The 16,054-nt window shown below is 41.3% G+C and overlaps 1 protein-coding gene across 1 annotated transcript in view; it reads left to right on the top strand.

The window, feature by feature from the left end:
• Nucleotides 1-1,388: 1,388 nt before the first annotated feature.
• Nucleotides 1,389-16,054, top strand: part of ADAM10 (ADAM metallopeptidase domain 10) — a 40,643-nt gene continuing 25,977 nt past the window's right edge. The window contains exons 1-2 of the mRNA XM_074549440.1: nucleotides 1,389-1,705; nucleotides 9,928-10,078. Of these exons, the coding sequence (XP_074405541.1) occupies nucleotides 1,651-1,705; nucleotides 9,928-10,078 (206 nt within the window). The 5' untranslated portion in view covers nucleotides 1,389-1,650. The remainder of the gene's footprint in view (nucleotides 1,706-9,927; nucleotides 10,079-16,054) is intronic.

Here is a 16,054-nt window from a genome sequence, read left to right as displayed (position 1 = left end):
GCGGGGGGGGAGCGGCCGCGGGTCACGGCGGGGCCCGGGGCGGGGGGGCCCGGGGCGGGGCGGGCCGCGGGAAGGGGAGGGAAACAGGTGAGTCCGGCTCTCCCGAGCCTGCTCGGAGCTTTTCCTTGCGGTTTCTTAGACAGTCGTACTATAAAAAATACGGCTGTGGCGAGTGTAATAGATAACTTGAACAATTTGATTGTGTAGAGTAATTCAAAGAGAGAACATTTAGGTTAGGTATTAGGAAAATATACCTTGCTGTGAGGGTAGTGAGGCACTGGCACAGGTTGCTTAGGGAGGCTGCGGATGCCCCATCCCTGGAAGTGTTCAAGTCCAGGTTGGATAAGGTTTTGAGGAACCTGGTTTGGTGGCAGGCGTCCCTGTCCATGCCAGGAACTAAATGTTCCTTAAATCCATTCCAACCCTTTAACATTCTGTGATTCTGTAAGGTTTAATGTGGGCGTATTACTCAGACTTTACCCCAAGGAACCTCTCTTCTCCCTACAGAAATCTTCAGCTTTTAATAACAAATTTAAATACTCTCGGGATAATTAGGATTTATCCTGTCATTTTATTCTCAGCAGGTCTCTAATTTGAAGTCTGTAAACACTTGCATCAGCTTCTGCAGCCTTACCTGAGGTACATTAACTGTAATTTTACATTCTATGTGCATTTCCATAACACCTTCTCTCACCTGTATCAGTGACAGATGGAAGTTGTTTTTTATTCTGACATGACAATAGGAATGGAAAAGCACAAATATAAAGGGCTGACAGTAAACTGAGAAACTTGGCATCAACTCTAATATAAAAATAAATAAATATAACTGTGAGATGGCACAGTTGATAGAAGAACCAGCATAAGGACAATCAAGAGGAAACATTTTGCTCAGATGTCTCACATTTGTATTTCTACGGGAAGATTTTCCTGTACCCTTGAATTGTGAAGAGACAGTCTCAGAATGACAAGTCTCTGTTCAGTGGGGACACTGTAACGCTTCACATGTAGAGCATCGGGAGAAGTCGCCGACGTAAAATAAAACTCTGAAAGTACGTAAATTAGTTTGTGCAAGGAAACAATGTGTATCTGTTAAGGGGATGAAGGAAACCAGAGCAAAACTCTAAAAGTGGATTAGTTCAAGGAAGAGCCATGTACGCGGTGAGGGGACACAGGGCAGCATCCCGGGCGGTCTGTCGGTCTGTCCGTACACCGGTGCGGTGAGGGCTGCGCAGCGCCGGCCCCGGAAGGGGCGGGAGAAGCCCCGCCCCTCGCGGGGCCCCGCCCCAGGGCGTGTTCACAGGGACCCGCCCCTTCCGCTGAGCCCCGCCCCCTTGCGCGTGGGCGGGGCGGGGCGTTCCCCGCGCCCTGGGCGTGTCCCGCGGCTCCGCCCCGCCGGCGGCGTCTGGCGCGCGCGCGGGCGGAGGGAGCGGCGGCGCGCGGAGCGGAGGGAGGGGGGGGCAGCGCTGTCGGGGAGCCGTCGATCCTCCCGGGCGATCCGCGGCCGTTCCGTGGGCGGGAACAGTCCTCGGGAGCGGCGGGGGACAAAGCGGAGGGAGGCGCCCAGCTCGCCCCTCCCCATCCCGCCCGGCGCCGGTCTGGGGCGGATGTGCCGTGGGTAGGCGGCGGCGGCGGGGCCTGCGCCCGGTGGAGATGGATCTGGCGGGGACGATAATCCTGCTGTGCTCCTGCGCGGCGGGCGCTGGAGGTAAGGAGCCGCCCGGCCTCGCGGGGCCCTGCTTTGGGGCCGTCTCCCTTCCTCTCTCCCTCCCTCTCCTTCTTCCCTCTCTCTTTCTCTCTCTCTCCCGTCTCGGGGCCGGGGGCGGCGGGCCCCGCTCTCCGGGGCGCCCCGGCGTCAGGGCCGCGGCTGGGCCGCCAGCCGGGGTCCCCGTTCCGCCCGCCGCTTCAGCCCGGCCGGGCCTCTCCCCGCCGCCCGGGGCCGGCCTGGCGCCCCGCGCCTTCCCCGGGACTTTCCCCGCCGAGGAGCGGGTCAGTTGTCCTCCGCTCTTCTTCCTCCTCGGGTCCTTCTCTCCGCGCTCGGCTGTGTTTGTTTGTTTTCCCCTCTCGGCTCCGCTTCCGTCCCTCGGGACTTCCCCCCGGTCCCGGTGGCCGCTTCCCGGCCGGGAGCCCTTCTCCCTGCTCCCGGCCGCTTCTCTCTCCCCGAAACCGGGAAGGACGGGCAGGCGGAAAGTTCAGCTTAAGGAAATAAAAGAGGAGCCCGGGTTCTGCCCGTGACTTCCAGCAGGGTCTCCGCTCCCCCAGGCCGGGGCCAAACTCGCTTGTGTTTATGGGGACGTGTAACTGTATCGGCTCCCGTTAGGAATTGTTCCTCGGCGTTAGGAGCTGGGCAGTTTCTCCACTGCGCCTGGTCGTGTTTAATTGACCAAATCATGGCAGGGAAAACAGTTTCGACTTTGTACAGAGAAAGAGTTTCGGGAAGGGTGGACTTGGGAGGGTGTTTCTAGAGAACTGTGGGTGGAACAACTGATAAAGACTTGTTTCCTCTGTTTCATTTGGCACCTCTCTGATTTATCTGGGCTCTGCCTCTGTGTGCATCAATATGTAGGTTTATTAACAAAGAAGCTAGCGCTAAATGCTGGTCTTCCACACATTCTCAAAAAGTAACATCAAAGTATGGGAAACTTCAGTTGCTTGTATTTGTGGCTAAGCCGTGAGAAAGAAAGCAGGGTGATTTGCATGGTCAGAAGCCATCCTGTTATTTATATGATTAGGAGTGGGATGCACCAAAGAATTTACGTTTTTCTTCGTGGATTTTTGTAAGCTATCGAGATATTTCAGACTTAATTGTTGGCATGCTTTCAAGGCGTCTTTGTTTTCTGAACTAAATGGTGCTGGCACAGAACTAACTCAAAATAATTAATTAACCAGTTGTGAGGGTTGTTTTCACTGTTTAGTTCCAGGCAGGCAGTTGTGCCTTAAAAATCGTAGTAAAAATGTGAGGTGCAGTCCTCTGGATATATAGATGGAAGTTCATGAAATGTATTTCAGAAATTCCTGTTAATTTTTTTCTTTGGGAGAAGAATAGGCATCGTCAACATTTCTGGGGACTAGGAAGCACACCTCACTATTAGTTGGTAGAAGTGCATGTCTTTGGTGTGTTATAGTGCAGGTAAATCTTTAAAGAAAGATTAATAATGCTGGATAGAAATCTGGTGATAGTGCCAATACACATCTCTAAAATATCCAGTAGAACATTTCTTGTAAAAGTCTGACTCTAATTATGAAAGATTTGCCATAGTTCTGTGTTAAATTAAAAATAGATTTTTAAGTTTAGGAAGGTCTATTTTACCTGTGTTCACATTTCTAGAGTTTCTTATATGCTGCAAATATTTTTATTTATTGAAAAATAGGTTTTTCATTTGCATATTTTCCCTTCTAGGCAGGCATTAATATCTGTGTGGAAAGGGCAAGTTCATGATTCTTAAAAGAAGTTACGGTGAGAGGAGTGCAAACTGCAAAGGACTGATAAGAACCCAACAATTTACATTTCACTTATGTGCAGTGCATCTGGTCTCATTAATCGTACACAGATCTTGAAGCTAAGTTTCATTTATCTGTAAAGTTGTCTGGGTTTAAGCCACATAGGTATTAAATAGTAATAATTTTGAACATTTCATTAATCTGCACTTTAAAAATAATTAGGAATTTGTATGTTTGGTCTAAGATTGGATTATATTTATGGGATACCCGAGTTTGAACTCTTTCAGAATTACACAAGTGCCTGTGTACTGTGCAGGCACTCTACATATTTTAGATATAAAGGTATACATTAACAGAACCAACTCTAACATTAGCTCACAGCTAAGTATGGATCATAAAATCAACTTCTAAAAACTGATGCAGCATAATTTGGATGGTTTATTTGAGAAGGTTTACTGAAATCTCTTTGTTTTCTTAAAAAAATATTTTCAGTTGTCATTTATTTGTTCTTAAAATGATGTGAGGGGAATGCAGTCAAAGGCAAACAGTAGTGCTGCTGCCCTGTGAAATGTGCTGCAGAGTCTGTCTTGGGCTGCTTCATAGTTTTGGGAGGTTGTGTCTGTGTGGTTAAAGCAGAGGTGTTATCAGAACGTTATCAGTGTTATCAGAAGTTTGGCCTAAAAGGCCCAGAAACATTCTTGATCAGGTTCTGGTATTAGATCACTTCTAGTGTTTTCTTCTCCTTTCTTTGCTTCCACTGCAGAAATATCACCTTCATGAAACCAATGGTCCTGCAGGTCAGTTTGAATACTGCTTAAAGAAGGAAAAGCCACACCATTTATTTTGTTTTCTTTCTGTTAGTAATTAGGGAGAGCTAGAATTTAGTCTCTGGTATATCGTGTTTACTTGAGATAGGGTACACGTACCTTGGCTTTTAAGAAATAGGGTATATGTACCTTGACTTTTTAGAATTCATTTTTTAAAAGTGAATCTTAGCATCTTCCCAACATCCCTGGAACTGCTTGGTTTAAGGCATCTCTTCACTCACTGCTGCTGTCATGAATTTTGATGTGTGTGAAGTGGTGCTTCAGTTGGGTGATGTTATTGGCAGCTTTTTGCAGCATGCTTTGTTGCATGTGATGAGGATGCATGCAGGTATATTAATCAGTACTTAATTACCCATACATAATGATGTTCACAGAGGAATGGAAATAACTAATTTAACCTCTCCTTCTACCTAAGAGTCATTAAAAAAAAAAAAAAGGGAAAAAGCAATAGCAAACACAAAGGAGAACTGTTGAGGTCTCTGACAAGCTTGGATTTAACAAGAGTGACCATGCTTTGGCTAGGCTGATGAAATGCTGAATATCATTGCAAATCTATGATAAATAGTTTCTTGTCCCTGGTACAACATGCTGTTTTTATGTTTCTTGGACTTCCAAATTGTATCTTAGTGTCTTGTGCTGCTGGATGTTGGACTGCCTATTTCCCAGTGAGCATGGGAGAAATTCTGCTTTTTTTCTGGACACATGGGGGAGTTGTGGGAAGGCATTTATGAGCTATCAGCATCTGAGTGATTTAGTTGTGTTCTTATTATAAATTGAGAAGAACAGTAGCCTTCATAAATATGGCAGCATTCAGCCTCCAGCATTTATTTGGAGTTGAAAATAAAAACATTATGGTTGAGACAGTGCCTAGTCAAGACAGCTGTCAGATGGTTGTTTCAGAAATGCCTGTGGAAATTAAAAATAAATAAAATCAGGTGTTTAGGTGATTGCTTTGAAATACTATTGCCCAAAAGCCTCAGAGTGCAGTTTGTTTATGCTTCTAAAAGATGCAAAGGTTCATTTTGCAGTATGGCAGGGCTGCTGTACTGAGTTACTGCTGTCTGGAGATCCTGCCCTGGCCCTGCACTCCCACCTCTCCTCCTGGCATGAGAAGTCAATTCAAAGAAAAAAAATTCATCAGTTCCTGCAGATGTGTAACTAGAGTTGCTTTATTGAGCAAACCCAGGGCTGATGGGGAAGAAGAACTGGGACTTTCACAGGGTGGAGGGGAAGAAGGTCAATAAAAAGCAGACATGTGCTGGCACTGGTGTTGCCATACTGTCTGACCGTGCCCTAAATGGAGGCCTCAGTGAAGGGAAATGATCCTGACTTGACTTCTTGATGACATGTTTTTCTTTCACCAAAAACTCACTTGACCAGAAAAGAGAGAATATTTTTGTCAGCTGAACCTAGTGCCAGTGCAAGGGAAGAATGGAAACAGAGTAGGTGTAAAAGGGCAGCAGGGCCTGCCCTTCTGCTGGCAGTTTGGAAACAGCAGCCTGAATAAATTCTTCAGAGAAGTCCAAGTCAGGAGGTATATGGTAGAATTTCTGCCTTGCTGAATCTCAATGCAGTGTACATTCTTTAATGTCCCGTGTAAATCAAGCTTTTTTGTAAGATAGATAAACTCTATGTTGAAAATAACTTGAAGCAAAAGTTGCTTTGATTATCTTAATTGAAATTATAATAATAATTCTCTACAAGATGTTTATCACATGCTGGCATTTTAAATCTGCCAATTAGTGATGATGCTTGCAGTAATAAGACTTGTCTGGTGAGTTAGCTTGGCTTCTGAAGAATTTCTGATACTCTCTCAAGTTGTATTCTGTGCTTTTTTCCACCCCACTAACAAACTTGAGTTGTGCTTGAGCTATTTGCATTTGTCATGCAAGTTTTAATCTGAGTGGTTTAATGCAAACTTCATCTTTTAGAACAGTGCATGCTTGATTTATCCTCTTATGGGAAGTTAAATGTTACTCTGTTTTATAATGATGTGTATAAAATTAATAGATATTTATATTTACATGGGTAAACTTTCAGTACTGTTTATTACTAGTCATTTTTTTTGTGCATGGAGCTAGCTTCCATAAAAATGTCCTCCAGAATCTTCACAGACACGGAGATTAGTCTGACCAGCCTGTAATTTTCCAGGCCCTGCTCCTTGAAGATGGGGACGACATTTGTCAGGAACTTTTTAGAAAGGTGATGGAAGCCTTGAAGTGGGTCCAGGCAGCCCCCTCAGCACTCCTGGACACATCCCATCTGATCCGTGGGCTTGTGGATGCCCAGGTGGCTGCAGTGTTCCCTTGCTCGTGTCATCTGCTGCAGGTGCAGGCTGGGAAGGGTTTGTCTGGGGGGAAAAGCTCTCCATGGTTTTCTCTGGGAAAATAACTGACCAGGGAATCCTTGAGCGCATCCCACCAGAGAACGGCTCCATGTGTTTGCTCACCTTGTGCCAGGAAGCTCACAGCTACAGTCACAGGGATGATCCAATTTAGCCTTTGCATAAGGCTGGTTAGAAGGTGAGAGTACATGTCTCAGATTCCATACCTGTCCAGTGGGATTTGTTTGTTCACAGCAACAACAACTGTAGATGCTTCACAGCTCTCTAGGGATCCTGAAGAGTTGTATATCCCCACACAAAACATCTTTCACAGGGACTGGCACACTGAGACATTTGCCTAAATGCTCTGCTGGATTCTGTTTTAAGTCCTTCCCGGTGTTTGGTTCTAAGCTGGTGAGAGTAAAGCTTCGTTCCTGCAGGGAATTTGTCGCAGGAAATGCCACATCTAGTTTAGCAAGTCTTTGGAAGACTATACTGTCAAGTTCAAAAGCCATCCCCTTGTCAGTCTCTGATGTCTGTATCCTGAAGGGTTTCTGTCTCCCAGCTTAGTGTTTAGGTGGAGTGTAATGTTGTTTTATTCCACCAGATTGCCTGGAAGGCATCACGCTGTTTTGTTTTGTTGATGGCAACATGACACATGGAATTTGTAGAGCAGTTCCCATAAACGACATTTAGGTGTTCATGGTTCAGTGTTTGTTACTGCGGGCTTCCTAACTGTATCCTTAATTGAAAAGATCTTTGTCATGCAATCTTTGTTAAAAAACCCAAACCCCAAGTTTTTCATTTACAGAAAACAGGGTAGTATTTGTAACAGAGGTTGGGATCTGGTGTTGCTATCATAATGATTTCTTGGGGTGTGCCACTTCCAGATTCTGTGAAAGACTTCTTCCTTTTTGATGCAGTCTTCTAATTACAGAAACTGGAGCCAGCAGTTCTAACTGCCTCATGTACCTCAGTTTAATGAACTTTTGCCTCAGAATCCTCTATAGATTCCTGTGTTACTATGGTTGAGCTACTTATTAAGCTTCTTTGTTAAGAAGATAATCCCTTTTGATAGGTATCTGATTTAATTACAAGGAGAGTGCGATCAGTTGCAGACTTTGAATGCTGTAGCAATGTTGATGTTACAGAGGTTTTCGGAAGTGAAACTGTTAATTTTGAAGCATTAAGTCCCTTTTTGGAGAAGCCATAGTGCTCTAGGTGCTGTGCAGCTGCTCTGCTTAAGCAAGAAGAGAGCAGCAGGAGTGTTTGTGTTAAGTGTTTGCTATGAGAGTACTTAAAACATAAGGAGTTCTTTAAGTTTTGGAGAAAAGGAAGTGTTGTTTCCCTGTGTGATCATACCAAGTGTATTAATTTTTTGTTGTTGTTAAGAAGAAATATCTTTGCTTAAAACCCTCTGCTTTTCCTTAGCAGAGAGAACAGTTATAAAACTTCTAATGTCAGTAGTCTTTGGCTGTCTTGTCACAGTAGTTAGCACTTAAAAACTATTCTTTGTGACTCAGTTAAGCGCTGTCTCTCATCTTTTCACGTGGTCATGAGACCTGGATCGAGTGCCAAGTGTCATTGGGTCTTCAGTAAGTTGTCACACTTGGAAATATTTTTTTTTCTGGGTGCCTGAAGCTGTCTGAAGTGTCTTGCAATACTGAGAAGAAAAATGGTCTCTAACATTTTAAGGAGTGCATTATTACAAGCTTTCTTCAATTTAAAGATGATTCTGGAGCACAGAGGTTTGCACATTCTGCAGTTCACTTACTCTCTAGTTTTGATCAAGTTCTTAAAGCGAGTTTTTAATATAATATTTTAGATTCAGGTTCATTTAACAATTAAAATGTATAAGTTTTAGCCTATATCAATTAATTTTGAAGCTTGTCTTCTTAAATGTTGACACTTCTGGCTCATACACCTGGAATTGGAAAGCGTGTATCTGTAATCAGGCACATGCATATGTTGTGCATGATCTCAGGCCAATCTGATTTGGTACATAGAAGTTCTTGGGTTATAGGAGGTGTTATGGTTCATTTTGGAGGGATTCTGTTGGAAGTGATGAGAGAAACAACAGAAACAGCATCCTGCATCCTCACAACTCCTGCTAGTTACTGAAACCTTTTAATGGTCCTGTGTCTTACTGGGATTAGAATTAATGTAGACTTCCTTGAGCCACACATTTTAAACATTTTAAGGTGCCTAAGACACTTTCCTTTCTGGAAACCTGAGTGAGAATGGACATGTGTTTTGAGACTGAGAGTGAGAGGAAATTAGAATGAAGTTTTGTTATTGGAATGTATTTGCAGTTAACAATGAAGAGTCAACATTTGCAGAAGCCTACAGTACTGTGAGTAAATTTGAATGGGATTTCTCTGCAGTATAGCATTAATTGAATTTTAAACAGATACAGCAATATCATCTTGTGCACATGGCTGCTAAATGCAAGCAATGCATTTGAAAGTATTAATTTACTTGGCCATCTTTTTCGGTATCTGAAGAAAAATACCCCATGTAGTGCCTGACAACTAACATTTATGTTGGTTTGAAGTTAAATTGATTATCAGATAGTATTGTTTCTTCTTGCATAATTCAGAGTTCCTCTAGTTTTCTCCACAAGTTGTATTTTGGGGCTCTTTTAGTGATTAGTGTCTCTTCCTCCATCAGGATAGGAGGGTAAAAATCTTTGCCATTTTCTGCCATGAACTCATTTTAACATAAGGCATAAATATTACCCTAGAAGGAATTGTACAAAATAGACTGAACTGAATCTACATCTCTGGAGATACATTTTAATAAAACTTTTCCATGTGGTAGAACATTCCATGTGATACAAAATGTGTTGCTAGGTGTCATGATTTGCTCTTAATTTCCCTGGATATTTCACATGTAGACTACCAACATTCTGAGCAGATAGCGTGGTGTCACGACTGCAGAGTGAAGTTGGAAGCACAATTTCAAAGAAACCTGAAGAGACATATTTAGCTGTTGCACTTCTTATTTTGAATCAGGAGTGCTTTTCTAAAACATCTCTCAAGCATTCCTGTTGACAGCAATGTAGTTTGCATTGTGGGGTAGTTTTGGAGGAAATGAACTATACTTGTATTGAAATTCAAGTAGAAGGTGCTTTCAAAGGCCCATCTGATGCACTTGTAGCTGCAGATTTTGTGTCGTGTCTGTGGGACTAGAGTAGAATGAATCTGATGTGTACAAAGGAGAAAAATAAATTAAAATGGATGTAATGTGGAATTTGGGTCCTTGTTACCAATTGCTTTGCACCACATGTCTGCCATGCCTGGTGATAAGGTTATAACCTTGCTTGTCTCTGTTTTCCAGGCCAGTATGGAAATCCTCTAAACAAGTACATCAGACACTATGAGGGGCTGTCCTACGACGTGGATTTGTTACACCAAAAACACCAGCGTGCCAAAAGAGCAGTGTCACATGAGGAGCAGTTCTTGCGCCTGGATTTCCATGCTCATGGGAGGTTAGTGATACCTTAAAGGTGTTTGCTTTAAGTATTTTATTCATGTCTTTTAATTGGAGTGAAATGGAAAGGATTAAATTAAATCCACCAAAATAACATCAGCTAGAATACACCACATTGCACTGTGTGCAATTTCTGTGAATATTTTCTCTCATGTCCAGTTTAGGTTTGAAATTGTTACTTGCAAGCACTTCTTCAAGCATCTGATGGTAACTATTGCTACACTTTGAAGCTTAAATAATGGAATCATACTGGAAACAGTATGGTAATTGATTCTGAGTTTATAATGCAGTTTTGTGTTGCATATATAATTGGTTTTTTAAATTTTTTTTCCCAAGAATTTTGCCAAACTGCCTGAGAAAATGTAATTGAGAAAAAGTAACATTTCAAATTGCATTTGAAGCTGCAAGATAGCCAAAAATTCTGTTTTGTGTGTACTGGTGTTACCTGATTTTTTGTGCTATTGTGAAATTTAGAAATTATTTGACATGAGGAAAGATGGTTACTGTTACGAGACATGCTTTGCCTTGCATTTAACGAGTAAGATCCAGTATGAAGTTAGATATTCAGTGTGACCAACTGAAGTTTAATTTGTAGGTTTTCACTTAGGTACATCTCATTGCAATTTGGAATAGCCTGCTTTTTGTATAACCCAGGATAACAGGAAGAAAGTTATAATATTTGGGTCCATATCTTAGTTTCTGTGACTTCCTGCTTTGGGGCAACACTCTCTTAATATATTTCAGGAATATGAAATGCCCTCCTTTTTCTTGTTATTTCAGTTACAATTGAAGTATTTAGAACTTGATAAATAATTGTTAGCCATATACTGAAACAAAAGAAGTTTAACAGAGAAAATATAAACCTGGGTCTCCTGAATCTGTTTGGGATATTTTTTTCTGAGTAAGTGTTTTGGTTTTGTGCCAACTTGTCATTTCCTCAGGGAATGAAGTGTTGTTCCTGGAGGTTTCTGATGTAATGACTGAATTTCAGTGCATGCTGCTGGAAGGCCAGCATTAGGGTTGAATTTCTAAATGCTGTGGAACTACAGCCCAAATCCTGATATTGAAGCCCTCTCCTTAAAACCTTGTGTTCAAACCATGTGTGATTTTTAGTCCAAGGAATTTTATTGTTTAAAGAAGAGTCATAGTGCTGCTTTCTCTGCTGTAACTTCACTGGCAGTCTCTAGTTTTCCCTTTTAAATTGTTCTAAAAAACAAGCCTGCAGAGTAGAATGCTCCAGAGGCTCCCCACAGGGTAAACCTTGCTACTTTTAAATTTCCAGCAAGGTTTCAAGGCTGTGAAGTTCAGTTTGAGCCTAATGCTGCCACTTCTAAGCTGCAGGCTGGTGGATAATTTAAGCTCACTGAAGTGTGCACTGCTGCAGAGAGAAACAGGCCTAACCACATTCCCAGCATCATCCTTGTGCTAGCACTGCTAGTGTTAAAGCCATGCCAGGAATAGCATCTGGACACTAATCTGTCTAAAAATTTTTTGGGGAAAAACACCCCAGTGTGACTTGAAGGAGGGATGGAAGAAGGATGAGACCACTCTTGCTGGGACCAGGCCACATTTCAGGCCACTTGAGCAGGCTCCTCTTGTCATTGGTAAAGATCCCATAATAATCTTCTGTAAGACTAGCTTAGTCTCTGAGTTCGCTTTGTGGTGAGAGTGGGGGTTGAAAATCCTTATGCTGTAAAAATGGGAGTTGCACACAGGATAATGTCTTAAAAAAAATTCCTCTGTTACTTCACAGAGAAAGGCCACACTTCAGTCAATCAGGTTTATAAATATTTTGATAACACCTACTGTTACTCATGAAGAAAAATGTTGGTGTTTATGTGTGGAATTGATCATAAATCTCTATGCTTTGAGGCACAAATCTATTATTAACTGAGGAGGCTGATTGGAAACTAACTGTAAGGTCAAACCAGTCCATAATCAAGGATTTGGGTAGTTACCTGTGGCACATCTAACGCTTCATGCCAAAGAGAGGGTAGTTAACAGGATGTAAATTTAGTCCAAAGTTCCTGTTTATCAATTTGGATGTGTTCTTACAAAATATTTTCATTTTGCTTTAAATATGAATTAGGAAGGATCAAGTGAATTGGTTTTACTTCACAGAGTCTGTTTATTTGCTTTGAAGGTATGTAGCAGTTTGAGAAGCTGTATAAATAGGATTGGCTTTTTGCAGTTGCAGCTGGTTTATTGTGAGTAACTAAGTGATTTATGTCATCACTGAGAAGGACAAAAGTAAATCTTTTCTATCAAGCATTGGAGTTACTTTGTGTGAAGGTAGGAAATGAAGCTTTTGTAGAACACTTGAATGATGTAGATACAGGCTGTGGGCTTTTAAAGTGCTGTGGCATTTAAAAACAGATGGCAAAACGTAAGGCATTCAGTCAATATGAGAGTTGAGATTCTGAAAACTTTTACCTGATCTTATTTAATGGCCTCTTACCAAATGGTCTGTTAGGGTTTGTCCAGGTGTAGTGGTTCATTGGCTCACAGCTGTCCAGCTTGCATCCCCTTAATAAATGTAGTTAACAGCTTCTATTTATGAGGACTGAAATGCCAGTCTTGTGTTTTGATTTGGATTCTGATGAAATGGCTGTGTTTTGTAGCCAGGAAACAATGGAAAAGCTGTCCTAATATTTACTGCTGTTCTCTGCTGGCAGCAGCAAGTGAAGCTGGGCCACTGTGGTTCTCAGGCTGTCTCTCTGTGAGCAGTTGGAACTTCTAAACTTCATCTTTTGGTGTGTGCCAAAGGAAGCACCTGCTGCTCACATGGCCAGGCAAGATGGGAAAGTGATTTGGCTGCTTCTTTTCACTGAGGTTAATTGGCTCTTCTGTTCCGTGTAGAGGCAAATTTGCTTTAAGGAGGAGGAGTGCAGAACTCAGCAGCAGTGGTGAGAGGGAGGATGCAGGACCAGCCTTTTCTGTGGCAGTGCTGGCATATGCCAGATAAGCATTCATCAGACTTACACTTTCATTGTCCAGAAAATAGCTGGCAGCTACCAGTATTTTAGGAGTGTGTTAGTAGCATCTGTTCTTTTCAGTGGGCTGTTTAGATTTAAGAACTGTATCTCACAGTACCCTTCTGTTGAAAAAGGAAAAAATAAAACCACAGTTTAAATATTACTTATTCATACCAAATGAAAGGAATCATTTAACTATGGGCTAATAGTTAAATAATGAAATAGATACTGAAATGATGGAATTAAACCCAAAGCTACCTTTTTCATACCAGATTTAGTAATTCTACAAGTGAATGTATCATATGCCATCACTCAGAAACCTTCTCTGTTTAACTTTCATCTGAAAGTTAGATGCCACACAATATACTGCTCAGAATAGAAGTTTTTCAAAATCTTTGTTGTTTGGTAATACAAAATACATATTCTTCGGGTAAATGCAATGAGCCAGACTGAACCAGCCCACTCTTCAGTGCTGAAATACTAACTTAGTAGGACAATTAAAATTGCTGAAACTGAGCTACAAATCCTCATTAATTCTTTTTTATAATAAACCATGTATTGGATTAATCAGCATTATTGCTCCCCCACTAGTGTAAAATGTGCTTATTTCTGTAATGCTTCAGCTTGAAGGAATACGAAGATTTGAAGTGATCCTGGATGTGTATCAGAGCTCTTCCACCTGCCAGTTGATATTGAGTGTTCTAGTGTGATTTAACTTAAGGTGCCCTTTGAGTCCAGGAAAGACTCACACAAAGTTAATGAATGCACAGTATTAATATCTGGAACTTGGTTAATATAAAACAGTTTTTGAACCCATCCCACAGCCCTTCCCCCCAAAAAGCAAACTACAGCACAGACTCCCCAAAATACATGGATTGACTCAAAGAAGAAAAATGCCTTTGGCACTGCCTTGAGATACAGTGAAGCATTTAAATAGAGTAACTTCCTTTGCATGTCAAGGTAATGTCAGCAGCTTCAAAAAGGAAGTTGGGACATCACTCAGAGTGACATTGGATTTTATACAGTTTGCACCTGATCACAAAATGTGCACTTGCACTTGTTCACTTCTGACACAGCTCTTCCCCTGCAGAGAAACTGGATAGTTTTCTTCCCTTTTTCAGTAGAAATGATTGTAATATATTAATCATAGAATATCTTGACCTTAATTCCTATCCACTGTAGAATGTCAGAAATATGCTGAATACTTCATAGTTATTTTGAGGACAGAGCTTAAAAAACTTGGATGAGGTCTGATATTCTAACTGTACTTTTTACCTAGTGACAGAACTGGGAATTCCTGAGATGCTAATGCATTCAGAAAGGAAAAGTTATGTCTGTGTATTGTTCAACTCTATTTTCAGTCAGCTTTTTATTTAATACATTACTAATAACTTATGCTTTCTAATTCTTTGCTTGATCCTGTTAATTGTCCATCCACACCCACTTTCAGCACTCCCAGATTAGTTGATGACTCTTGCTTGGGAAAAGTGCCCACACAACTTGAGTGAACAGTTGAATTTTCAAGTGGTACTTGAACACATGATAACACCTGCTTATTATTAAATTAATAATTTCTTTAGGATGTTTTACAGTTTAGCTATATTTTCCTGTAGATTTTACCTAAAATTCTGTTTTTTGAGAAATACTGTAAGTTGTTCAGACATATTTGTAGGAATGTATCGTCTGTACCTGGTCCTTATAGGAAAACTGTGGACCACAAAATTTCAGTTCTTAATTAAGTCTTAAGGAGTTTTTTAAATTCTTGATTCTGTAGTAATCTGTAATCCTTCATATTGCCCTCATTACTCAGAACTGATAAGTGTGTTTAAACAACATCATTGTTGGCCATATTTGAGTAGCTTATGAAAACAAAGGAGGATACTTGCAGAGAAATAATACTTGATAAGCTGATTTTAGCAGTGGTGTTCTGAGCATGCTGCCATGCTGAGATGGACTGAAGTTACTGAGCAAGTTACTGTTGCATTAAAGAGGACTTTATATTGTCAACTTAAGGTTTTTATTACACTAGATGTTCTTTTTATGGCTTTTAATTTAAGTACTTTTTAAATGTCCATAGAGCACAGGGCTCAATTCATAAAATGGGTCTGCCTTCTATGTTCTATGAGCCTGTCAGAACAAAAAGCAGATTCAGTATTACTGGACTAATCTGAAAATGTATGTTGTGTCTTTTTCAATTCCATGTGCACTTAAACACACCCCTGAACAGCTCAACTTCTTAAATAGATTGGTTCAGCAGTAATCACATAGAACCTACTGGCTGGCTTTTTAAGACTTAGCCATGAATTCTAGTAAGTGAATTTTTTGCAAGATTCACTTACTGCAACTCATTTTAGGCTGTCCTGAATTTGAAAAGGAAAAAAAATTGATATCTTTAGTTCTTACTGTGACCTTTGTAGTATTATTCACTGCTCTGTGGCAATTCTGTGGCAATTCTTCAATCATTAACTATCTATTGGACCTTTTAAGTTACATACCTTGAGAGATAACTTAGCAGACAAGACACCTGTGAATCAGGTGTCACTTCCTATACTTGTTTTGTCAAAAAAACCCCAAAACCAAACCCACCCTATGCTGGTGCTTGTAGGTAAAGCAGTTTGATCATGCAGAGAATTGGGAAGCATGGTCCTAAGTTCTTATACTTTTTTTAGCTGAAATAAAGTTAAAAAATTCGGGGAGCTGCATCTGTGGGTTAAATGTCTTGTATTTTATGAGTTTAAATACAGTGAGCTGGATTATGTGTAGCCCTCAGGAAAAAAGGGCATTTGATGTTTGACTCGGGTTTGTCTGGGAGACATGGTACAATAGTGCTGGACTGGCTGGACAGCCTGGCTGAGGTGCAGCATTTCCACTGTACTGCGTAAATTGGTGTTAATGGTTTACAGCTCTACTCCCTGGCCAGCAAACTTCAGTAGACACAGCCATGCTCTGAGAAAGTCACGTTCTTAAAATGTATATTTAAATGAAAGTAAAATCTATAT

Source organism: Zonotrichia albicollis, chromosome 11 (assembly GCF_047830755.1).
Source record: "Zonotrichia albicollis isolate bZonAlb1 chromosome 11, bZonAlb1.hap1, whole genome shotgun sequence".
NCBI lineage: Eukaryota > Metazoa > Chordata > Aves > Passeriformes > Passerellidae > Zonotrichia > Zonotrichia albicollis.
This window is presented reverse-complemented; position numbering and strand designations above follow the sequence as displayed.